We start from the raw sequence: 26,692 nt of genomic DNA on the forward strand, positions 1-26,692 counted from the left end.
TGATATTATGGTCACATAAAAACATAACAATCATGCCGTTTTCAATATTTTATTCTGAATAATTTAAGGTGAAATTTTTTGGGAATTTTAGGCATATTTTCACCTCGATTTAAGTTTGGAGCTATAGGTCCATCACGGACAGTGTGGATGACGTTTATGTTTTCTAACGTACAGTCATTGTTCTGAGAAGACCTCTAGCGATCTTTGCGTCAATAACGTGTGTAGGACCCACGTGATCGGATCACTGACTCAACCCTACGTCTCATAGACCCCGTAAGCCGACGTATGCGTTGCTGTGGCAGGTTGTTCCTGCCACTTGATTTGCAAAACCGCAACAATATATATATATATATATATGTCCCTTGCTCCTATCTAATCCCAAATGTTATCCCAATTCTTCCCACCCTCTGATACGCCTTCCGTTCCCTCTACCATCATCCTCTCGCTCTTATTTTGCCTTTTCCCCAATTTTAATTTTCTCAACGCCTTCCCCCCATTTTCACTTTGTGTATGTAATAAAGATACGGCCAAGTATTTAAGAACACTCCACAATCTACAATCGTTAATCCTCATCTTGTTTTATGTCTTGCATTGAAAATATGAAGTGCTGAATTGATATTGAAGTTCTGGAATCTTCTTGATTTTGTTTCATGCACGTGTGATAGGAGGAAGATCCAGTCATAAAGCTTCACAAACCTCTGGATTTACAGTCTTTTGTTGGGGCTGAGAGTTCCACCTTGGAGATCGAGGAGCTGTGCCGGCCACCCAAACCCAGCACAACCTGTAAGACCAGAGCGTTCTCTGTCAGACTTGCTGTGTATCGCGCATCAAGCATCATGATCTGTACACCCTTCCACGGAAGCATGGATGGTCTTCTCTCACACTTAGACATGTTTCACTGATTAATTATCCCCGCGCTTTTTGAAAAGAAAACAGTGATATTGTAATCGGCTTAGTCTCTGTCTGTCTGTCTGTCTGTCTGCCCATCCGTCATGCTATCTACTCCTAAACGGTTGGGCATAAATTCACTAAACTTGGTAGTTTTTATATTACATGACCATGAGGTGCGAGAGTCGTGTCATTTTTGGCCCGGCGCCGTGGGCCGGGATTAAAAGGTCAAATAATGAAAAGATGCAATTACGGGCACTTTTAAAAACATTTTAAAATGAAACTTTGTACTGTATATGCAGTCAACATTGGGGGTGCATGGAATATGTAACACTTTTTGGGATTTCACCCCTGGTTCATGCCCCAGGGGGTTGAGATTTAAGATTACAGAGGTCAAAATGGGGAATAAAAATTAAACTCAAAATTTTATGTTGGGTCAATCCTGATATAACTTTTTGCCATCTTCAACTTTGCTTTAGGTGGGAAGCATGGGGACCTCCGGTGGCATGCCATCGACTTCGCTCTAGTTTGGTTTCTTTTTTTTGAGGTCTGTCTTTCTTGAATTGACATCCGCCCTCACCCCCAATCTCCCACGTCCCTCATTGTATGTAATATGTATATGGTACTTATCCTAGTGCTCACGGATCATTTCTAATCAACAATCCACCTGTGCATTATTTGGGTAAAATCCACCTGTGCACCAGATCTGGTAAAATTTTGGCTTTCTTTCCCCTCCCCTTCCCCCAACCCTTTTCACAGTCAATGTAAATTCAAACATGCTCACAATGAGTGGATTTCCACATTGTTAACTCAAATTCCTGGAGATTGTCTCAAATCCCTCACTCCCTAATCTCTCACCCCACCCACTCACTGATGTTGAGATTCTAGCAGCCTGGGCTGTTTAGGAGGAATACAGCCAAGATAATATTTTAATGTCTTAATAAATATTTATCATTTCGGGCATGCAAGTGTAAATGTAATTAATTGTTTGGCACTTCTCCACATGACCCCACCTTTTGCCTTTCCTCGTCAATTCACCATCGGCCGGTAAAGTGCCTGGGTATTGGTAGCACCAATATTCTTCTTTCGAATGTAGCACATGGCTGCGGGAAGAATCATTTGTTGGGGTGCAGCTGTGGCCCTGATGCAGTGCCCCTGTAGGTTGGAGCATGAATTTGTAAGTTGGTCATGGTGCTGGCGATAGCTCGCCTACTCTTCGCAAAGGACACCGTGGGATTTTAACATCAACCAACAAATGCTGGCAGACTGGACGCCCAGTTTAACGTCCACTCGAGGGACGGCGCACACATTGATGAATCACCCTGCCTGAGAAACACTGGGATGACTTTATGGCTGGGGTGAGATTAAAACCCAGGATAGAAATCTCGGAGGCAACTGTGCGTACTTCTAGAATCTAGACCATAGGTCGGCAACAGGCAGCCTGTGGGCCAGAACTGGCCCACCAGCAATAATATCTGGCCCAGCAGATTATTTTGATAATCTGAAAAAAATATATATATATTATTATTATTATTATTTTTACAATATTGGACAGTCCCACATATCGGCTATATATGTCCAAATAGAGATTCTACCCCCACCTGAAAAATGCTTATTATACGAATGACAGGCACAGACAATCACGAAACAGGCAGCGGGCTGCACTGTGACGCTGAACCCCTCATAGTGGTCATTAAGTCGGATGTGGACAGCGCCTGGTGCTGAAATAGCCGACATGCTGTGTGTGGTATGAAAAAAATAACACCAGTTCAGTTAATCATTCAAACTTTATTTTTAGGATACGAATTTTATACGAAAAAATTTTAGGATATAAAATTCAAACATTAGGGATACGAATTAGAATGAGCCATTCATTAACTAAATTCAAAATACAACTTGGCTATTAAATACACAACCCAACGACAACTCACTTAATGTGAAAACTGGCATCTTTCATCGGTCACGATTTTGTGGATGTCTGGTGATATGGACGTCACTTTGATCCGCAGGCAGTTCTCCAGGTTTTTATTCGTCAATGGATTCCTCTCGTGCGTCTTTATCGCATTCATTGATGAAAAGGACGACTCGCATGTATAGGTGGAAGGGAACATTGTGAGCACATAAAATGCGAGTCTCTTGATCTTGCTGTACTCCTCTGAGCATGCCACCCAAAAGGCACTCACCGACTCTGCACTTCTGAGCGCATCGCTGACCAGGGATGTTGTTTGGAAATCAATTCACTCCATTTGTAATGCAGCCTCATCCAAAGAGGGTATAATTTTTTCCGCCTTGGTCGGACTGTGAGAGGGTCACGTACAAAGGCGATGATGTCCTTTGGGATAGAGTAGTCCTCAAACCTCGAAGTGAAGTTGACCTGTAGCTGCTTGATGAAGTCCACCATCAACTCTGCCACTTGTCCTTGGTCGGACTGTGAGAGGGTCACGTACAAAGGCGATGATGTCCTTTGGGATAGAGTAGTCCTCAAACCTCGAAGTGAAGTTGACCTGTAGCTGCTTGATGAAGTCCACCATCAACTCTGCCACTTGTCCTGTGCCTGTGTTTTTAGTGCACTGAAATGTAGGAGCCTGCCAGTTGATATGTCTGACTCTAACAACTGCAGCTTCCTCGTGAATGATTCGAGCTTTTCAACCATGTCGACTATGGTTTTGCCTCTCCCCTGTAGCTGTAGGTTAAGCTTGTTTAGGTGGCCAAATATATCCGCTAAAAAGGCAACATTGGACATGAACTTTTCGTCTCCCAAAAGGGCAAGGTGGTCAGCTGCTGCCCTAATCTTGCTCAATCTAAGGAACGCCTTGACCTCATCCAGTAGCGCACAGAAGCGGTCCAACGCTTCACCTTCGCTCAACCAGCGCATGTAATTATGTAGCAGCAGGTCATCGTGGGTGGCCTCTTCTGACTCAGCCACAAGTTGTCGGAAAAGGCGATGCTGGGTGCTTGATGTACCCCTGACAAAATTAATGAAATGCATCACTTTATCCATAACTTCCTTCAGCTCACCACTGAGTCTGGCGCAAAGGACACTCTGGTGGATGAGGCAATGCAGCCCATGCATTTGGGGGGCGAGCTCCTTCAACCTGCTCACCAGACCTCTGCACTTTCCCACCATAGCAGGAGCCCCATCTGTCACGATTAGGTTAATCTTCTCAAATGACAATGAATGAAGCCTAAGCAACTCTTCCAGTTTAGTAAATATAATGTCCCCAGTGGTGTGCCCTTCTAATGGGATAAGAGACAGCAGCTCTTCCCTGAACACTTTTCCATAAAAATATCTAACATAGACGCACAACTGGGCTACATCTGTTTTGTCAGTGCTCTCGTCAATGGCTAGGGAAAAGTAATTGGCCTGACTGAGACCCTCGATAATAACTCCCTGCACAGCATCCGACAGTGCCTCTATGCGGCGGGTAGCGGACCACGCAAAGAGGGGCACCTGTTTCACTGAGGCAATGATACTGTTACGGTTTTCCGCCGCCCTTCCTACCCTTACCAAGGGGAGATTAAGCCCCTTGTTCTTTCTGGGCCGGCGTAACCGAGACTTGAAACGCCCCTTCCGGGCAAACGCAAGGTAGGGTTTCGTGACCAAGTCTCGCACGTACCTAAATACCTGCGCCGCCACGGAAGCGGGGAAGCAAGCCTCGCACGAGCCACGTGTAATTTGAGTACACCGAGCGGATTGCGTACCACATGGTCCGTGCAGTTTTCTAGTATTGGAACCCGATTCGAGCGGTTCTATTTGTACCACGCTTAGTCAATGATGGAAAACACAGGACGGTCGAATAAAGGAATAACAGGATTTTATTATTATTATTTACACAATGTACAAGTCGGTAGAAAGCAGACACAGAGCAGAGCTTAGTCAGTCTTATAATAACGCAGACACGAGCCCGATCACACTCACACAGGGGAATTGCAGGTAGAATGGTGTCCACGCGCTGCCTTGGTCATCCAGGAACGGCGGCCCGGCGTGCTCTCCACGGTCCCAGCACGTCCCGCGAAGATGGCGAGCAGGTGGTGGAAAGAATCCTCGCAGCGCGTCTCTCGAACACAGGGGCAGATGAGGCAGGAGGGTGGGAGGGAATGTACGCGTCTCTCAGCGCGTTGATTCACCGGCGCGCTATCACTCGCGTAACCCAATGCAATAGAGGCTCGGCCTTAAGCTCAACCGAGCGTCACTTTGGTACGAGCGCTTATACTTGGTCTATGCGCGTCTTTTCTCCGCACTCATAACTCTCATCAATACACGCCTCTCCAATAGCTCAATGCACAAGCTCACCTCTCCCCGAACTGCGCTCACCGAACTCCTCTCGACTCAAAGGCACTCCTCCTGGGGGCTTTTTGCAACGGGTTATATGGACACGCCCTCAGCCCTCTCGAACGTTCCAACCATGCCCTGTGACGCATTGCCGCAGCCACTCCCTTTGAGCCCTAATTGGTGGCTTGCGTTTACCGTCAGCTTCTTCGCCGCCCTCATTCGGTCCCGACCCGACCTGCCAGGCCTGTCTCGTGTTAACTCGCGCCAAAAAGCCAAAGGCAGCATAAAGAGGCAATGGAGGCAATGAAAGGACCTACTCTCATTATTCTACTCAACGCAAGACTAACACAGGAAAAGGACTATTCTTACACATACTATGAGATAACTGCACTATCGCGAGGCTACATGTTGCAATGTGACTAACTATGAGGGGGAAATTTAACCTTTATTGTACAAAACTCAAAACCGCAACAATACCATCCATCGACTTGGCGGTTGTCAGTTCCTCCAAAACTGTCACCATAACCTCCTTGAAAACCTCTGCATCAGTGAACAGCCTGTTGTGCCGTGCGAGCACCTAAGACACTTTTAGGGACGCACTTGTCACTTTCTGTTGGGATGTGAGGCCTCACACTAGTATCCTGCTGCTGTGCGCATAGCTTGCCGTCAGTGCATCAATTTTGCGCTTTCGTGCCTCTGACTGGAGCGGAAAAGCCACTTTGAAGGTGCCATGCTTCGTCTCGTGGTGCCGTTTAATGTTATATTCCTTGCAAGCAGCGACAACTTCGTTGCAGATAAGACACAACGGCTTCGCGTTGACGAAACTAGGTAGGATGAACGCATAGCTCTCTTTCCATTCTTCTTTGAATGTCCTGTTTTCACTGTCAACTTTCCTCTTTAGACTTTTGGATAACGACATTTTGTCAGGAAAAATTCAAGGAAGTCAATAAATCAATAAACAAACAGAAAATCACAGAAGTAAATGTATATATTATAACGGTTCGGTAGAAACACAGGCACGATCTGGCAAGGAACAGACAGAATGAGGGCGCATAAATAGCTGAGACCAAACAATTAAATGAGAGACAAACGTGTGATTGGACATGGAATGCACGGGGAAGATTGAAAGGAATTGCACGGGGGAGATTGAAAGGAATGTGGGAGTAGCCAACCTGCAATGACAGGAGAAACAGAGTTAGGCGGAGCCAAGACGCACATGGTGACAGAAACATAAACAAACACGTGGTCACACCACACTCACACACACACCTCACCAGACAGAACAACGAACACATATGAAAGCAATCAGACAGAAGTCCTGACACATTTTTCTTTTGCTAGCTACCAGGTTAAATGTTTAGCTAACTTCACACTCAAGTAGGCTGCAGACAACGTAATAGCATACCCTCAGCGCGCAAACAATCAAAACAATAATAATGCTACGTTGTACGTGTGGGAGGAGTGGGGTCACTGAGGCCAATGAACACAGTAAAATCCGAGTGTTAATTTCACTCTCAGAATTAAATTAACACTCACATTTTACAGTGAATAATACTGAGGGTAAAAGTATGCCAAACAATTATTAGAATAATCCGGCTCCGCTAAATGGTCAGTCCAGGTGATGATGTTTCGTATGTAACAGAGAAGCAGTCAGTCCTCAAAATTAAAATGATACACATCTTTGCATCTCCCACACATGCGTGTTTTATAAGGTGGTCTGTAACTGCAAGTTCCAGTTAATTTTTTTATCAATCAATTTCTTAAATTAGCCATTAATTATGTTCTGGCCCGCCACCTAGTGGCTTCGAAAAAAATTGGCCCGAGGCCAAACTTAATTGCCGACCCCTGATCTAGACGATGGGGGCACCAATATGTTTTCCAAGTTCTGTGTATTGTTTGCAGCAAACCCTGTCACTGGGGATTGCTACATGCAACAGATGCGAGCCTTGTGCTTGGGAGGATCCAATGATGCTGACCCAGATGAGGTGAATATGGTGAGTTCTGGAATTTGTTGTGTAAATTAACAAGAGCAAGCAAAGAGGGCCTTGTTTGATCCCAATTCCCCAATCTTGAGTTTGTCCTTATTGTGATGCGCAGACACCATTTGAGAAGCTGGCGCGGAGCATGTTTGACCTGTCGGGAGATGGCGGGGTGCTTAAGTTAATACTGCATCCAGGTATAAGAGATGTGATACCAAAGACTGCTGCTGTACGAGGTATGAATCGAGTGGAATGCTCTCTTTAGTGTTTTTTGTTTATACATTTGTTTTAACACTCCCATCGTGCAAGATGGAATGTATAATATACTTTCCTTCCTGACCTGCAAACTTCCGCTTTGATACTTGGGCTTCCTTCTATGCCTGTGCAGTGCATTACAACTTCTACCTGGAGTACAGTGAGGCGCCGTTTGACTCGAGCCGCCTGCGCAATGAAAGAGTGCGTCTTCGGCTTGGTAAAGGTCAGATGAACGAATGCACTCCTGTCATCCTCATCCTTTAAATCTTTAATATGAACTGCAGTGTTTTGACCCAATGACAGTGAAGAGAAGGCAATGACGTATTGTCAGGATGTTATATGATCGAGAAAGGACTTGAATAAGTGACTATTGGCGATTTATTACCTTCGCCACCAAAGGTGGATGAAGGTTTTGTTTTCACCACTGTCTGTCTGTTTGTCGGTGAGCAGGGTATCTCAAAAGGTTGTGGACCGATTCGGACGAAACTTGGTGGTCAGGTTGGGTGTGTGTCGAGGGCGAATTGATTAGAGTTTGGTGAAGATCCGCAACCGGATCCAGATTTTTTATTTTTTTATTTTATTGATTCTTCATTATGTACGTAAGAGGCGACTGAAAGGGTTGGCGTCAGAAAGGGCATCCGGCCATAAAAACATTGCCTCAAAAAAGAGAACCATGAGCGCTGTAAGGACGAAGGACGGGAGTGCATCGGGGGTCGGTACTAAGTCCACTACTACTAGTAGCTGTGATGGAGGTGCTGGCTCGGAACGTAAAGGAGGGTTTACTGTGGGAGTTGTATGCAGATGACCTGGTGTTGATTGCAGAAAGTATGGATGGACTGAAGAAGAAGTTGAACAAGTGGAACGAATGTATGGAGACAAATGGTCTGAAGGTGAATATCGGAAAAACGAAGGTGATGGCAAGTGGTAAAGCATGTGGTGAGGTTGAAAGAACTGGGAAGTGGCTGTGTACTGTGTGCAGGAAGGGTGTCGGAGTGAATTCCATTCAATGTACAATGTGCGCTGAGTGGGTTCATCAAAAATGTAGTGGTTTGAGATGGTCATTAACCAGTGTGGCCGCTACATTCAAGTGTAAGGTGTGTACAGAGGGAGCTGCAGATGGAGGAAATGTTGAGTTGGATCTTGGAGACGGCGTGAAGCTGGAAGGTGTGAAAACATTTTGCTACCTCGGAGACATGCTGAATGGAGAAGGTGGATCAGACTCGGCAACTGTTGCTCGAGTGAGATGTGCATGGAAGAAGTTTCGGGAACTGAGTGGCGTGCTGATGATGAGGGGAGTGTCGTTGAAGCTGAAGGGAAAGGTGTATGCTGCATGTGTGAGAAGTGTTATGATTTATGGGAGCAAGACATGGGTAATGAACGTAGAGCAGCAACGAAGGGTGGAAATGCGAATGGTTTGACGGATGTGCGGAGTATCTTTGAGAGAGAGGAAGACAAATGATGAATTGCGAAAGATGATGGGAATAGAGCCTGTGATTGATGCTGTGAAGAGGAACAGGTTGAGATGGTTTGGTCATGTGTTGAGGAAGGATGAAAGTGACTGGTTGAGAAGAGTGATGGAAATGAATGTAGAAGGAAGCAGTGGACGGGTAAGACCGAGAAAGACTTGGCTAAAGATGGTTGAAGAAGAAATGCGGGCAAGGGGGTTAACAAGGAGAGATGCAGAAAATAGGGCAAAATGGAGAAGATTGTCATGGGGACCGCAAGGCTAACCCCCGCTCTAGCAGGGAAAATGGCCTTTAAAATGCATGTTGTTGTTGTTGTTGATACGATATTCTACGGCTCATGTCTTCTCCCATCAGCAGTTGTCCATTCGCTGTCGTTGATTTTTGTGGATCGCTCGGCCATGTGCTAACCACCGAATGGGAAGAAACCACATGATCATTGTATCTTGCTGCAACGAACATAACCCCTCCGTGATGATGGAAGCACGCTGCACCATTAAGAATGATTATGTGGTCTTACGGATCCCTTTACCTTATTGAATTCCCACAGCAACCACCCCGAGGGTGCGGAAGCACGGGAGGAGACAGCCAAGGCAATTCAACTTGCCTGTGTTATTCAACATCGTCGTCATGTACGATGGATGCCCTGTGCCGAGCACAATCCTGGACGGGTCGCTACTCTGACTCGGGAAGTCAGGGCAGGAGTTTGGAATTTGTTCAGGGTGCCGGCAATAGCTCATCTACTATTGACGAATGACACCGTGGGATCTTTAAAGTCCACCAACTAATGCCGGCAGACGGGACGCTCTGTTCAACATACACCCGATGGACGGCACGCACATTGATGGATCGATCACCCTGTCTGTGAAACACAGGGATGACAGTTTATAGCTGGGACGAGATTCAAACCCAGGCTCGACAGCTTGGAGGGGAGTGTGTGTACCTCTACGCCATCCCACCTGCCCCCTGTGTTATTATTACTTGCATAATATTATGTGCATAATTTAGTTTTTATAAGTCATGTTTACATAGGAGTCTGTTATTTGTTCAGTGCTTATAGGGCAACAAGCTGTGGTCAGTATCACTCGATGGGGGTAGAAGTGGATCTTTGACATTTGCATAAGAAAACATGGTGGATTTTAGTAGTTTATCATCGACTGCTGCAAAATTATTCCCAATTTTCTGTGATATTAGTTCGTTGAATTTGTCGAAAGGTTGGGTGTGTTGTATATGGTCTTCTCCATATTTTTCACTCTTTCTACTCCAAACCCCTTTATTGCCCCTTTCTTCTGTGTGCCTTTTTGTTTTTGATTGACTCCTCCACTCCTCCAACCCCACACCAGGCCACCCTTTGCTGACATTATTTGCTGACTCCTTATCCCCCCAGTACATTTTTATGTTCCCTTGCTTTTTCTTTATATACTCTGTTCTTCCTTTTAATGTTTAAAAAAAAAAAATTTGTACAAAAACTTGAAAGCACATGGTGGAGTAAAAGGGCTTGAGTAGAGATTCTAACGTGACTTGTTGGCATCTACTGGAACAGGTGAGATTCTTCCAGGTTTGGAGATTGCACTCTGCAGCATGCGAGTGGACGAACTCTCTCAATTTCTTGTGCTACCCGCGTACGCGTACGGTGCCCTTGGCTGTTCGCCGCGTATCCCCAGCAATGCCACTCTGCTCATGGAAGTGGAGCTCCTTGCGTTCTTCGATTACAGCCTTGTTGACGAGTTCTACTCCATGACAGCGGTATGTGGATCCAGGTGGCTGCTTCTGGCTTTTGTAACTCTTTGCTCTGTCATGAAGCCTAATTGTTATTTGGTTGCCAAGCAAGAATGATTCTCAAAATTTTTACAACTTTATTTGTGACAAATGTTTGCTGTTATTTGTCTGAAATGTGCCATGAAAACAATTCGGCAACAAATCAAATATTTTGCATTCAAATTCATCAGAACAAGGAGCTGATAGTCCAGCTCCCCCGCCTCTTGGGTGGTATGAGGAATAGATCTGTGTAATATGAAAGCTAAATATTGAACTGTTTTTGAAATATGCAAGCCAATTTACTTGCTATGTAAACAATTCGGCCATCACAGCTGTGATCTAATCAGTTTGAGATAATATAGAAATAGATATATGTAATATAGTGGGGCGGATATGTGACTGAGGTGTGCACTTCTGGAAAGAAGCATGAAAATTTGCACATGGGTTTTGAGTGTGCCGTTTTCAAAAATGGTGGGAACCACGATGTCACTTCAACGTTTCCCGCCAAAAAATGCAAAATTCAAAAAGGCCACCACAAAACACATTTTTGCCCATAAATCAGCTCTAAGTGCCCCGATTACCATGATCTTGGTGTCTATACCCATGTTCTTGAGGTCGAGAAATGCAAAACACAAGTGAAATATCATAAGTTGCATATTCCCGCCAAAAAGTTGAAAATTCAAAATGGCCACACACAAAACACATTTTGCCCATAAATCAGCGATAAGTGCCCCGATTACCATGTGGGGGGTCTATGCATATGCTTTTAAGTCAAGGAACTCGGTAGAACACTTGTGAAATATCATTGTGAAAACTTTAAAATAATGCTAATAACATTAATTTGTCACATCAATGTAAGTGCTCTGATTACAATTGATCATGGTATCTATACCTCTGTTTTTCAGGTCAAGTAATCCAATGGTGTGTCATACATTCTGTTGAAACAGTAATTTATCTCTGTCAGTATCTCATATTTTCAGATTTGTATTTTCAGTTCATGTTCACCAGATCAGTTTGGTTTTCATTAGCCAAAGCTGACCTCACTTTTTCAAACCAAAACATTTGCATTTGATCATCATCCATGTCAGCAGGTATTGGAATTACTTGGTCATTAGTTATTGTTGGAATGACATTATTAGGGAGCGAGACCGGTGGCACATCAGTATATGACTTTGGTAATGACTTGATAGATTTCGACTTTGGTTGGGCTCTGTTTTCAGGAATCTCCTGAAGGACCCTAACAACACCAGGATTGTCATATGTGATATGCTGTGTGATTGATAATGCTGTGCCATGGAAAGAATCACGACTTGAGGTGGCTGACGGGTTGTGATCTATGTTATCAAGGTTTCCAGTGGTGAGCAGTTAGTCTCTGAGGTTTGAAGGACAGACACTGCCCTCATTCTCATATATGTCGATCACTCTATTGGCTTCCTCTGTGGACAGTTGCAAAACTCTGTCATACGACACCGACAGACCTTTCTCAAAGAGATTGTCAAAGAGATCACGTTTACGTGTTCTGTTGTGAATGAGTAGGCCAAGATACAACGGGAGAACAGTCTCACGGTCCGAGTTGTGCCGTACTGCTACAGAATCTCTCCTCCCTCGTTTGACAGCATTGAAGACAAGTAACTGTGTGATGGACGAGGCAGCTGTGCTTACATCATTGTCATCAACACGTTCTCTCACATTTGAGCCCCCTAGAATCATCCCGACTGGAGCAGATAGAGAAGTTGGTAGATTGTCATATTGTTCATCACATAAGGAACTATTGAAGTGGTATTTTTTCTCAAACACTTCTTTGCGAACCAACTTTGCCACTCTCATCAGCATGACAGCTTCATCATCTGGAGCAAAGTTGCATGCATCTAGCAAGGCATCACCAACATCTTCCTTGAATGACAATACTGTGCCAGACTTGCTGTTGTGAGCTTCGAGAGCTGGAATATGTTGTTGGAGTTTCTGTGCAAGTCTGGTGGAATGGATGTGTCCAGTTGTGTCACCACCTAATTTTTGTAGGCGCTCACAATACAATTCCTTGAGATCAGAGAGTTTGAAAACATGATTCAGGTTTCCACCCAATTGGCCATATTCCTCAATATGACACCACCTCAGCAAGTGCAAGTGACTGTGGATTAATTTGGCGACACTTCCCAGTTGACTGTCGTTGTTGAGATCTATGTTTGTTATGGAATGATGTCAAGCACTTCAAGTGATATACAGCATCAATAGCAATCATATCTCCAACTGATAATTTGGCCAACAGCTTGGTATCTCCGAATTCTGTAGCGATTTGAGGGCGATTGTCTCGGCTTTGTGAAAGTCTCCTGTGGTGTCATCACAGAAAAAAACAAGCTGGTTGATTTCCCTTTTCTGTTTCCATGGAACATGCTGGAGCACTTGCACTGCGAAGGTGCTGTTTAAGTGGTGATTGAGCTAATTCCTGACAAGCTTTTGCTTGTCGCTTCCTGGCTCTTTCCACTTTTGTTGCATTACACAGAACGTAGCAAGTTTTATGCCACTTAGCTCTGTGGATAACAAGCGTTTCCTCCATGCCATCACCATCATTGAGTCTTGATGCATCAATGTTCAATGGCACATTGTTTAGTTCACGAAGGGAAGATAAATTTGTGGCCAATGATGCATATCCTGTTGCCGATGGATTTATGAGAGTTCCACCACGTTTTTGCCACAGAACACAAATGTCCCAGTTTGTCGGCTGAAATGGTGCTGGGCATGCCTGATGAGCCATTCTAAGTTTTTTTGACATGGTGAACCACTAGATGACCGTCACTGCCTGGATGCCATCAGTTTCTGAAAAAAAACAGGAAAAACAGAAAATATAAGTTGTTGAATTGTACATCATTGATATATGTTACATGTAAAACTTATCTAGTATCATTTCTGTAGTTAAATTCTGGTTATGACCCTGCTGACGAGAAAAATAATAATGTGCATCGATTGAAAACCTGGTAAATGACCTGAAATGTATGTTAATATCAGCTTTAGACTGTAATTAGGCTCTATTGAAATTGAGCATGAAGATAACATGAGACATATTGGTTTAGCAAAGTGGCAAATGCAAATATATACATTGATGTGACAAATTAATGTTATGAGCATTTTTTAAATAAAAATTCACCATGAAGATTGTTATATTACAGCCGTTTTATGGCAATAAAAAGACCTTTTTGTGGCGGCCATTTTGAATTTTCAACTTTTGGGCGGGAATATGCAACTTATGATATTTCACTTGTGTTTTATTGCATCTCTCGACCTCAAGAACATTGGTATAGACACCAAGATCATGGTAATCGGGGCACTTAGAGCTGATTTATGGGCAAAAATGTGTTTTGTGGCGGCCTTTTTGAATTTTGCATTTTTTGGCGGGAAACGTTGAAGTGACATCGTGGTTCCCGCAATTTTTGAAATCTGCATAATCAAAAACCCCATGTGCAAATTTTCATGCTTCTTTCCAGAAGTGCACACCTCAAGTAAAAAATGTCGCATATCCGCCCCAATAATATGAAAGCTAAATTCAACGTTTTTTGAAACATTGGGTAATTCCTGCCTGCATTCCCCGTGTAAGTGTGATCGTTCGTCTGCCTTTCACGTTGTCCTGGGGTATTAATTAAGTTGTATAGGTAAGCTAATGATTTCACTGTGTCTCCTGCTCCTTCCATTTCCCTGTATATAACCTTGACTGCTCTTTTTGCTTTGGCTTGTGTAAATAATTAATAAATCCTGTTATTCCTCCGTACTTCTTCTTCTTCATTCTCGTTCGGTCGCTTTAGTGGTTTCAATATTGAGTGTACGTGGCGCGATTCGGCCAACGTTCAGAATCGGGTTAGTCTTTGTTAACGGTTCGGGCCGCGGCTGCCATCCGCTCTTCAAATTACCATCTTATCCGCGGCCGCGAACGAAGTTGCTCACCGGCCTTTCCGGAGGTCGCGGTGCAGCTTCAGCGACCACGTCGGTCAGTAACAAACGAGGGGACTAATCCCCCCTCAAAAGGGGAACCATAGGCCGACGTCGGGTTCCGTAACAATATATTAAGGTGGTCCAAAAATTTGAAGATTGGATTTTCATTTCTCCACAAGCCTGCCCCTATTCCTATTGAAGAAAGTAGTTTGTGGTGAAAGTTTGAGCTTGATTGGACAATATTTAGAGGTTGCTCAAAATGTTGACAAATTTTAATAAATAATAAGATTTTTATTATTTTTATTTTTTATTTTTTTTGTATACAACATCGAGGCTCGTGAAAGAGCGAACATTAATCACACAGAAAGACAAACACACATAAAACAAATAACATTGGGAGCGGTAGACAAGATGGGGAGAGAGGGGGAAGGACACAAACACAACATTTGAGATCAGGGACCGAGAGACATGGAGACATCGAGAGATCTGTGGGAGGGAGAGGGCTTTGGGGGGGAGGCATGTGAAGGGGGGGGGGGGGGGTGGGAGAGGTATAAACATATGGACACTGCCAGGATTTCCAGGAAAGAAGTTGCAATTTCAAACAAGGTGGATCTGGGGTGAATTCGTGGGGGTAGAAAAGATCAAGGTTTTGGATGGGGGAAGATAAGAGATGGTGGTGAACAGCTGTTTTAAAGACCTGGAGGGAGGAGAGGGATTGAAGGGAGTGTGGGAGTTTGTTCCAGAGGCGGGAGAAAAGAGGAATGAAAGAGTGAAGGTGAGCAGAGAGCCGAGATTTCGGCAGTTTAACCATCAGAGGGTTGCTGGCAGATCTTGTGCGACCTGTAGGAATATTTGGGGGACAGAGCACAGAGAGAGCTGGGGGAGCAAGGCCGGAGAGGAGTCGGTAGAAGACAGAAAGACCACCTACCTGCCTGCGGTGAGTGAGTGAAAGGCCCTCAGAGATAGCTTCATCGTGGGAGATTCCAATGATTTTGAAAGCTTTGGATTCAACCAAATACAGAATACAGAATACAGAAAGATACAGAATTTTTAGCATCATACATTAATTCATAGATAATTATCTATTTTCAATTACTCAAATTATTTATTATTGTTATTGTTGTTGTTTGTTTATAAACGAATAAATAATTATGTACAATGTACATGTATGTTCAATTGTTCATTGTTCATTGTTCAATGTTCATTCATATAGTCAAATTAAGATTAAAAACAAAACAGTAGATTAAACTTTCATGTATTAATTTGACAATAAATCATTCATCGGAAAAAATAAATCATCCATCAGAAAATATAAAATATCTATTAGAGACAATAAAACAAATCTATCAGAACAATTAAAACAAAGTAAACATCAGAATACACATAATTTGAATGATTTCACGTAACATTGTTTTCAGAAACTTGTGTTTCAAAACATTGCCTACTTCTTTGACAAGATGGCGTTGGTTGACACTGGAAAGTTTTCACGATGAAGTTTCACAACTCTCCACACAAATTGCTTCTGCTCTTCATTCTTGGTCAGTGTCATGGAAAGTTTGGATGAGAGCAACACCTCGCTCAGCACAGTCATTGATAACCTTCATGCTGCGTATCTTCTTCTCAAGCTCTTGGTATGAGTTGTCTGTGTTCCAGAGGTGTGGCTCCTTTTCTAGAAAACACAGTGATACTTCTTTGTCAGACTCTGAGATGACAACACCAAATAATTCAAGAGATCGACTTGTGATGCATGTGTTGTCCACTGAGTCAGAAAGCCTGAAGGCTTTAGCATCTATCCGATGAAGATTGTTTGGCTTTGGAGCCCGCTTGAAGTTCTTCACCATCTTTGCCTTTGTCTCATCATCCACCCGGCTATCAAAAAGAGCTAATGCAGCAAGGTGTTCTGACAAATACCAGAGGTGTCTCGTGAATGCTTTGACAGCTGTTTCACGGACAACCATATCTGGGTAAGAATCAAGGGTTGAAAGAAGAAGCAAATCATTGAGAGGTGCCTTTGTGGGTAACGGCACCTCATGCCAGAATCTCGCATACACAAGTGCAACAATAGAGCAATCTGTGTGATTCCCTTCAATTCACGTGATGTTAGCTTTATTACTTGCAAAATGGAAGATTTCTTCCAGTCTATTGGTCGGTTGCGTTTGTGGTTCTGTCTGTTTGTCACCAGCCTACAGGTCACAATTTTGAACCGATCGTCACGAAACTTTACCAAGCTGTATAGGTCGTCCCAATTGAGAAGCCTATTGATTTTGAGGTCAAAAGTCAAAGGTCATCTGGAGGTCAAATTTCTAAACTCGCCATTTTAAATCCGATTGACTTGAAAATTGAATAGCATTTGTATATCGAGTCACTAAATTGGGAAATGAACTATTTTTGAGGTCAAAACTGTCAAAGGTCAACTCAAGGTCAAATGTTAAAAATCATCAATTTTCATCTAGAAAACCGTCAATTCTCAACCAATTGACTTGAAAATTGAACAGCATTTGCATATCGTCACTAAATTGAGAAACATACTATTTTTGAGGTCAAAAGGTCAAAGGTCAAATTTTAAAAATAATCCATTTTCATCTAAAAACCCGTCAATTCTCAACCGATTGACTTGAAAATTGAACAGCATTTGCATATCGAGTCACTAAATTGGGAAACATACTATTTTTGAAGTCAAAAGGTCAAAGGTCAACTCGAGGTCAAACTTCCAAAATCATCACTTTTCATCTGAAAAACCGTCAATTTTCATCTGATTGACTTGAAAATTAAACAGCATTTGCACATTGTCACTAAATAGGGAAACCAACTATTTTTGAGGTCAAAGGTCAACTTAAGGTCAACCTTCCAAAATCATTTTTCATCTGAAAAATCGTCACTTTTCATCCTATTGACCCGAACTTTGATCAAGATTGTCAATTTTAATCTTCATGAAATGGACAATTTGCTGTATCAATGGAATTTTTTTTCTTGGGGGGGGGGGGGGGGGATGGGGGTGGATTTTGCAAGTATCGTGCTCTGCATGACGTCTTCTTGTTTGATCTTTGAAGAGAACCATCTTGAGAGCATATATGGCTTTCATCATCCAGCGGGCATTGTGCATAGCTCCTGGGGCATGGAATTTCACCTCTCTGGCCTCACATCCACCCAGAAATGTATGGCATAGTCTCAGAGGTTCTTCAAGGTCATCACGTGGGTGTTGTTCTTCGAGTGCAGCTGCATAAAAATGTATCATATTCTGACGTTCAACAAGGTTATCGGAAAATATTTTATCTTCTCCTACTTGGAACATCTTCTTGTCAATTAAAGGCCACTGTTTCTGAAATCTCTTGAACAGTCTGATCTCAGGTCCGCTAGTGGGTCCTATGACTTTAGTTGAACCATCAGAGAGCATTACTTCAAACACATGATGACGACATGCAATCCAGACAAGCTTAGCATCCAAAGCTGCTTCAATGAGGTTACATGCTCCGTTTCTCAGCCCTGTGTTGGATGCAGTAGTGTCAAACACTATGCCTTTCACCAACTGTTTGACATTCCACTCAAGAAGTTGTATGCATGCATTTGCTTGTGCTACACCAGTGCCTTGGGGATTTTTTAGGACTCCAAGCAACTTCTCGGTATTCATACCAGTTACAGGTATCGCTACCCGATCAACAGATTCTTTGTGATTGCCAGTATAATCAGGGAGCAGTTTCCCATCCCAGTGTAGTAGGAGTGGGCTATTACATGAGAAATTTGCCTTTTCTGCAGTGGCCATTATTTCCCTTACACAAATTCGAGCACGACGAATTCCACTGTGTGACAGAGAAATGTCTTCAATGGTATGACCAAGAGATTGTGCAAAAGCACTGGCCACAAACATAGCACACCGATCTGAGAGATTTACTCTGTCCAGAGTTGCCACTATTGCTGGAGTGATCACTGTAGTGAAATTATACCAAAGTTGAACCCAGGAGTGAAACTCGCTTAAGCCACTGAGGGGCGTCTATAAGACCTGGGACATCCGCGACGCTGGGCCACTCCTGTGACATTTACTATGACATGTAGTCCTTTAGTCTTGAATGGTACGTACCCGCACCTATATGCTAGACTCGCTTGCTTTGACTATTATTATCGGTCCTTTCTATATGATGCCAAGATCCTGATATCTATTGCATGATTGTATTTTATACAGGATGATGTCAGAGATGTAATTGTGATTAAACCAACCTGTGGGACAAAGTTGTGGACCTGATTGATTTCCACGACATTTAATTACAATTAAGATCTACGGAAATGGCGGGACACAAGATGATCAATGTACCGACACTCAGCGCCGACCCACAAGCTGAGGATTCGGGCTCGGAGTTCACTCACTGGCTCAAAACGCTGGAGAACCAGTTCGGCGCCCAGGGTGCCGTTCCCACCGCTGAAACGAAGTTGTCTGTGCTGCAAACCAAAGTCGACCACCGCGTCTACAGGAGCATCGCACGATGTACGACGTACGATGCCGCCGTGGCAGAACTAAAGCGACTTTACATTAAGAAACGGAGCGTGGTGTACAACAGGCATCTGCTCGCAACGCGGCGTCAACAGCCGACCGAGTCGATCGATCGCTTCGCCCAGGAGCTGCGACACCTCCTCACGGACAGTGCTCAAGAGGTACGGACACACGAGCAAGTCCAGGACGATCTTGTCCGAGACGCATTCGTCTCTGGGATCAGCTCTACAAATCTGAGACTCAGACTTTTGGAGACAGCTGACCTGACGTTCGCGGAGGCCCTACGGGTGGCCAACGTTTACACCGAGGCCCGGGAACAATCTACCGCTTATGACCACGCACGGGTCGTTGCGGGGACTACTCAACTCGCGCGACCGGAGAGGGCTACCGCCGAGGATACGGGTGCGGACTCGACCGGCCGAGCCCCTGGCCGCTCCCGAGGTGGACTCGGATTCCGGCCTGGCAGCAGCTACAGCAGCCAGGCCAAGGCCTGAACGAAACGCGACGTGTTACTTCTGTGGCAATCAACAGCACCCCAGGTCGGCGTGTCCGGCTCGGGAAGCCATATGCCATTTGTGTTCTACTAAAGGACATTTTGCAAAAGTCTGCAAGAAAACCGCGCGGGGCACGCGAGCTCGCGCGACCTTGAATGGGCTTATCACTGAGCCAACGGGCCGAGCACAGAGCGGGGCGCCTCACCCGGCTTTGATGAGCGGACCTCCTCCTCGCGGGCCCCTGGCTGCACGAACGTCCTTGGTGAGATACATCAGGCCGCCAAAACAAATGGCGCGAACACGACCGGCCACAGAGCGACCGACCTTGACTGGCGTTCGAACGCCCTCAAACAAACGCCAAGCTTCTGCTTTGAAAGCTCCTCCTGTTTTGCAGCAAACGCTGCACGTGACACGAGCGCCATCCGACGGCAGCTCGTACGAACTACACGCTCTTGCTCGAGCACATGAAAGTACAATTGACTGCGATCTTTCGCACGTGACACAAGCGCCATCTGACGGCGGCTCATACGAACTACACGCTCTTGCTCCGGCACGACCAACTATGCGTTTGGCACGGGGACCCTCCGCGGGCTCCTCAAACGCCCGGAAAACTGCAGGCGGTGTGGGATCCACACGAGAGGCGCGATCTTCTCGCTCGGACGGCACAATACCTGCCGGATCTTCTGGCCTTGATCAGGCCATTGTTCCGCTCTTGGTCGAAGGCATTTTTGCACGGGCCCTAATCGACACGGGATCTACGGATAGTTTTGTCGATCAGCGGCTGGTGCGTCACCATGGGTGGCCGGTCCTCGGGACTACACGACGGATCTTCATGGCCTCCCAAGGACTTAGGCTCAGCACGAAGGGGGAATGTCGATTGAAACTTGTGATAAAGGGACACATGTTTCCCGATGTACATCTCATGGTCTTGCCTGCATTATGTGCTGACATTCTGTTAGGACACGATTTCCTTAAGCGACATGGACGTTTGGAAATGGAATTCGGAGGGACGGACATGCTTGCTGTGTGTGCGCTCGCGAAAATGGAAATTGAGCCTCTTTCGCTGTTCCCCAACCTGACCACTGACTGCACTCCAGTAGCTGTAAAATCGCGGCGCTACTCCCGAGCAGACGCGCAATTCATTGCGGAAGAAACGGCCCAGCTCTTAAAGGACGGTGTTATCGAACCTAGCCGGTCGCCGTGGCGGGCCCAGGTCTTAGTGGTGCGAAGTGAGGCCCATCGCCGGCGCATGGTAATCGACTACTCACAGACGGTTAATCGCTTTACACAGCTGGACGCCTATCCCTTACCGGGGATGGACGCGCTAGTACGACAGGTTGCCCAGTACTCCGTCTACAGCACTCTCGATCTGCGTAATGCGTATCATCAGATCCCCATCTCTAGGGCTGATCGCATCTATACTGCCGTTGAATCGGGTCAAAGGTTATACCAGTTCACCAGACTACCTTTTGGGGTGACGAACGGGGTCGCCTGTTTTTCAGAGGGCTATGGACGACCTCGTTACTAAGGAGAACTTGACAGATGTCTTTGTATATCTGGACAATCTTACGGTTTGTGGGTATGACCAGGGGCATCACAATGCTAATCTGAAGCGCTTCCTCGAGGTCGTGCAGAGGTATCGCCTAACCATGAATGAGGCTAAGTGTCGTTACTCTCTACGCACGATAGATCTTCTGGGGTACACCGTGACCCATGGCTCAGTCTCTCCGGATAAGGAGCGTCTGCGACCTTTGCTCGATATGACTCCGCCTAGCGATCGGGCTCCGCTGAAGCGCGCTCTCGGGCTGTTCGCCCACTATTCGAAGTGGGTGCAAAATTTCTCCACGAAGCTCCGCCCCCTCGTGGCCTGCGACACGTTCCCCATGAACCCGGCCGCCTTGGCCGCCTTGGCGGCCTTCGGGGGCCTTAAGGCCGACATCGCTGGCGCCGCTGTGGCGACGATCAACGAGAGCGAATCTTTCGTCTTAGAAAGTGATGCCTCGGATCATGCGATAGCGGCGACTCTCTCCCAAAGGGGGCGCCCTGTGGCTTTCTTTTCGCGGACTCTCACCTCCGCTGAGTGAAGGCATTCGTCTGTCGAAAAGGAAGTGTATGCGATCGTCGAGTCGATTCGGCGATGGCGACCGTACTTACTCGGGCGATGCTTCCAAATCATCACGGACCAACAAAGCGTTGCGTTCATGTACGACACCTTACATGCTCAACATATTGTCGCGTAACCGTGATTAACACCACAGTTACGGATGACCGATTGCGAGACTTTACACTCCCGAGGCGAAAACTCAATGGCGGACTCAAGTTCAACACCAACGCGCGGAAGGCCAGACGCAGCGAAGGCTCCGCAACCTTATCTATTAAAATGAAACACCCAGGAAACTGCGTTCAAATATGTACAGAAAATAATATAAGGATTTATTATTAAAAGTAAAGCCAGTGAAAAAGCACGCGCCGGTAATACTAATAACTAAATCGGGACGTCCCCACACGACTGATATCAAACACAAACGAGGGAGATTAATACGAAAATAACAAGTCACGTCGTGTACAGTGTACGCGGATTCGGGCTTATCTGTCTTTGTCGTCCTTGTGGCTGCCGTCCAACACCGCTCCTTTCTGCCCGGTCGCACACCTCGCTCCAAGTTCCACGGCCCTCTGCCTCCGCCTCCAAGCGCCACCAGGCCTCGTCGGTCCAACGCAGGGCTGCACGAAGCAACCAAAAACCAAGTGCCAACTGCCAACTGCTGAGTGCCGAGTGCCAACTGCCAACTGCAACGAGCTGTGGTCACGAACTGTAGAAAATGGCACGAACCGTCAACTGCCACGAGCTCTCACTTCTCTCAACTGCCACTCCGGTACCGAACTGGGACGCTCTACTCAACTGTTCAACGAACTGGGACGACTCGAGATCAGATCGCAACTCTCGAAAATGGCGTCCGACCGTCGCATATATCTCTCCCCGATGACGTCACATTCGCGCACTCCTCAGCCAATCATATGGTCCCAGCTCGCCGGTCACGCCCTCTACGGCATGCGACTCCTAACATCTCCCCCGTTACGCGACCCTGCGGTCCTGGCATAACACGTGCCGGCCCGGTTTGTAGGCCTTGGGAGGTGTACACGGTGGCGGCCAATTGTGGTGGTGTTTTTGGCCTGGGTTTCCTGTCAATTTAATACGAAGTCCTTGTCAGGGAAAGGGGATTATTTAATGTTGCGCTAAGGACCTAACTAATGTTTATGTGGTTTGCAGTGCCATAAAGGACAAAGGTTTGATTACTAGGTGATACTCACAGGGGCGTTACCTTTAACCCCTCACTATTTAACACTCGAATCTCCAGGTAGATCCACACTCATACATCTTACCCCGACAACCGCCTAAACATCAATAACTTATTACATGTAGAGTCCCTGTCACGACAGCCGAATACCTACCTATTCAGATCTACCTAGCTCTAGATGTTGCATTACCAAATTCATAACACAGCCCCCCCCCTGGAACCGTAGCTCCTGCAAGGTTCACCGCAGGGCTACCATTCCAGCCTTAACACTTACTGTCACACGCTTAATTAACCTACGAAATAAATCAGGAAGGGCTGTGGGAAGTGAGTCGGACTACCTACCTACACTTCCTTAACATGCTGAACCCCTTAACCATCATGCAAGTATGTACATCTTCTTCGTTGTTCCTGTGGAGGGAGGAAACAACAACACACAACACTAACTTAACCACAAAACTTAACCATCTTTCCAAAACTCAAAACTCTAACCTTTGTACATACCCCGGTCTGCAGACCGCGTCCCCCGGTGGATGCCACAAGACACAACCTTACCTGCGGGGCCATCCCCAATGCATCTCCCTAAATTTCCACGGGCCCCGTCCAGATGTTACAGGTGAGTGACACGGCTCGGTGGATTTCGCCCACATTCATGCTACACAGACCCCTTAACCACTCATTCTCATTCCATAGGTCATCAAGGCATTTCAAAAATCAATAAGGTTCTTCTTCAATACACCCCCCTGCAGGACCATGGCATTGATGTCATTCACGTGTGTGTGCATTCCTCAACTAGGCAGCGGGGAGGTACCGCACAAAAGATGGTGGGGGCGCATCAGGCTGTGGTGCCCGCAGTCCCAAAAACAAGTCAACCGACTTACAAATTCATTGCCCCCCCCCCCCTTTACCTCTTGGCCCCGTGACAGCCCAACAGCCCCTTTCCGCCGTTACCTCGCCGGTGAGGGTCTCCACACACACCAGGCTCCTTTGCCTCCTGCTTTCACGCAGCAACACGGGTCACCGGGGGACTTCCTCACCCCGCGGCGCCCAACCAGACCCTCCACCGACGAGCTCCAATTTCCAGTTACCACCGGCTGCCAGGGGTAATTGCCGCAGAGGGGGGCCCGCAGGCATCGCTCCTCAGAGCTTGCTCTGTACCTGCGGACACACACACCTTCCCCACCCACAAGACCCCAAAACACACTTCCTCCCCCGCTGCCATTCAATTCTCCACACAACTCAGCACAATTCAGTACAATTCCATAGATGGTGTAAAAGGTGTTACAAGGCTTGCCATGGCCTGCTACATGTGAAATTCCCCCAGTTCACATTTAAACCATCACATCTTCCCAAAAGCACATTTCCAAAAGCACAATTATCACCCCTCCTTATCTCCAATAATCATCACACACTCTCCAGGTTCCACTCTCACGACCACATCAAAACACGTAACCACAATACAAAAACATACGCCACCCACAAGACACTGTGGCTCCCATTCCATCCCCTCACCGGCCATGTCATCACTCACACCCGCCTCCCAACTCCAATTTACATGTCCCCAATTTCCAAAGCAAATCCTGAAGCCTGGGACAGTACTCCTCAAAGCACTCACCTTAAGTGCAGGTAGTTGCAGGTTGGTCAGGTTCAAGGGTGTCATCCACCACACCTAATTTCCCCCTCGCCCTTCCAATCCACTCCGGAGCCTCTCGACCCATGTAGGAGCTCAATCTATCCCCGTGAACTATCTGTGGAAGGGTATGCGGGCCCATCTGAATTTTGAACACCACATCAGTCACCTGCCGAAGCACCACCCCCGGCCCTTTCCAAGGTGAAGTGAGTTTTGGGCACACCCCCTTCCTTCTCCGGGGCCAGTAGAGCCAAACAAGGTCTCCAGGAAGGAAACGAGGTGTGTGAGCCCGAGCGTCATACCGCGTTTTCATCTGCGCAGAAGCCAAGTCAATTTGCTTCCTCGCAAACTCATGAGCCTTTTCCATGCTCGCTTTCAAATTGGTTGCATAGCTCTCCACAGTTGGCTCACCCGGTTCCCCTGGTGACGGTCCCATCAACAAATCTGTGGGGACTCGCATCTCCCTACCGAACATCAACAAGGCGGGGGTGCACCGAGTGGTCGCATGCTGGGCGGTCCGGTATGCCATCAATATAAAGGGAAGGTGCTCGTCCCAATCCTGTTGGTTTTCAGATGTAAAGAGGGCCAATTGTGTCAACAGTGTCCGGTTGAACCTCTCTACCATCCCATCCGATTGAGGCCTCAGGGGAGTCGTCCGGGTCTTATGAATTTGGAGGAGCTCGCACACCGACCGCAGGAGAGCAGATTCAAAGTTCCGGCCCTGGTCAGTGTGTAGCTCCCTTGGGACGCCAAATCGGGAGAAGAATCCCTCAACTAGAACTTGAGCTACCAGCCGGGCTTCCTGGTTGGGCAATGGGTAGGCCTCTGGCCACTTGGTGAAGTAATCCATTGCCACCATAATGTACCGATTCCCTCGGCGGGTGGCTGGCAGGGGCCCCACCACATCTACTGCCACCCGCTCGAGCGGTGCCCCGACATTGTACACCTGGAGCGGGGCCTTGCGCGCCCGTGGGGGTCCCTTCTTACCGCGGCAGAGGTCGCAGGATCTCACCCAATTTTGAATGTCTCTGCCCGAATTCACCCAGTAGAACCTCTGCCGTAATTTGGACAAAGTCTTGGCCACGCCCAAATGTCCCATTGTCCTAGTCCCATGCACGTGCCCCATAACCACTTCCTTCAATTTGTTGGGTACAATTATCAACCAGGAAGCTACATCACCCATTGGTGTCACCCACTTTCTGAACAAATAGCCCTCTTTCAACGCCAACATCTGCCACTGTGCCCAATAGGCCTTTACCTGGGCTCCGTGTGGAGCAATCTCCTCCCAAGAGGGTCTTTTGTCCTCCTCTAGCCAATGAAAAAGGGGCCCCAAAACGGGATCCTCCCTTTGACTCTCTTGCCAATTCACATCGCCCAATTCCTGTGGGGGTTGTGGCAAAGTTCGCCTGGTCACTCTCGCTGCATATAGGCATGCATCAATTTGGCCCTGCCCAATTGGATCCTTGGCTTCTTGTCTATCACAAAATTTACACTGTGCCTCCCAACAGGGGCGCCGAGAGAGAGCGTCTGCATTGGCATGTGCTTTGCCAGGCCGATGTTGCACAGTGAAATTATACTGCTGCAGCCTCTCAAGCCACCTTGCAATTTGTCCCTCCGGCTCTTTGAACCGAAGGAGCCATTGCAAGGAGGCATGATCCACTCGGATCACAAACTCCCTCCCATAAAGGTAAGGGTGAAAGTGTCCAACTGCAGACAGCAAGGCCAATAGTTCTTTGCGGGTAACGCAATAATTTCGTTCGGGCCTCGAAAGTGCCCGACTGTAATACGCAATAGCCCTCTCGACTCCCTGTTGCATTTGTGACAACACAGCTCCCAATCCCTCCTGGCTCGCATCTGTGTCCAGGATGTAATTGCCATCATCCGTCGGGTATGCCAAAACTGGGGCCTCCACCAGACGTTGTTTTAAGTGACTGAATGCCTCGATGCAGCTCTCTGACCATACAAATTTGGCTCCTTTCTCTGTCAATTTGTGCAAAGGTCTTGCAATTTCCGCGAAATTTGCCACAAATCTCCTGTAGTACGAGCAGAGGCCCAAAAATCCTCGGACCTCCCTTACATTTTTAGGGGCGGGCCACTCTTGTACAGATTTTACCTTTCCTGGGTCAGTGGCCACGCCGCTCTCACTGATCACGTGACCCAGGTAAGTCACTTCCCTCCTGAAAATTTCACACTTGCTCGGATTTAATTTCAACCCGGCACCCCTTAATCTCCCAAATACGTCTGACAAATTTTCG

The 26,692-nt window shown here is 46.5% G+C and overlaps 1 protein-coding gene across 1 annotated transcript in view; it reads left to right on the top strand.

Moving 5' to 3' along the window:
* The first annotated feature begins 705 nt into the window (after positions 1–705).
* LOC137429450 (inactive peptidyl-prolyl cis-trans isomerase FKBP6-like) overlaps positions 706–26,692 on the top strand; it is a 103,319-nt gene continuing 77,332 nt past the window's right edge. Inside the window, exons 1-5 of the mRNA XM_078781071.1 lie at positions 706–783; positions 7,064–7,155; positions 7,259–7,376; positions 7,529–7,612; positions 10,402–10,604. Of these exons, the coding sequence (XP_078637197.1) occupies positions 7,090–7,155; positions 7,259–7,376; positions 7,529–7,612; positions 10,402–10,604 (471 nt within the window). The 5' untranslated portion in view covers positions 706–783; positions 7,064–7,089. The remainder of the gene's footprint in view (positions 784–7,063; positions 7,156–7,258; positions 7,377–7,528; positions 7,613–10,401; positions 10,605–26,692) is intronic.

This window comes from Myxine glutinosa, chromosome 6 (assembly GCF_964187855.1).
Source record: "Myxine glutinosa chromosome 6, kmMyxGlut1.1, whole genome shotgun sequence".
NCBI lineage: Eukaryota > Metazoa > Chordata > Myxini > Myxiniformes > Myxinidae > Myxine > Myxine glutinosa.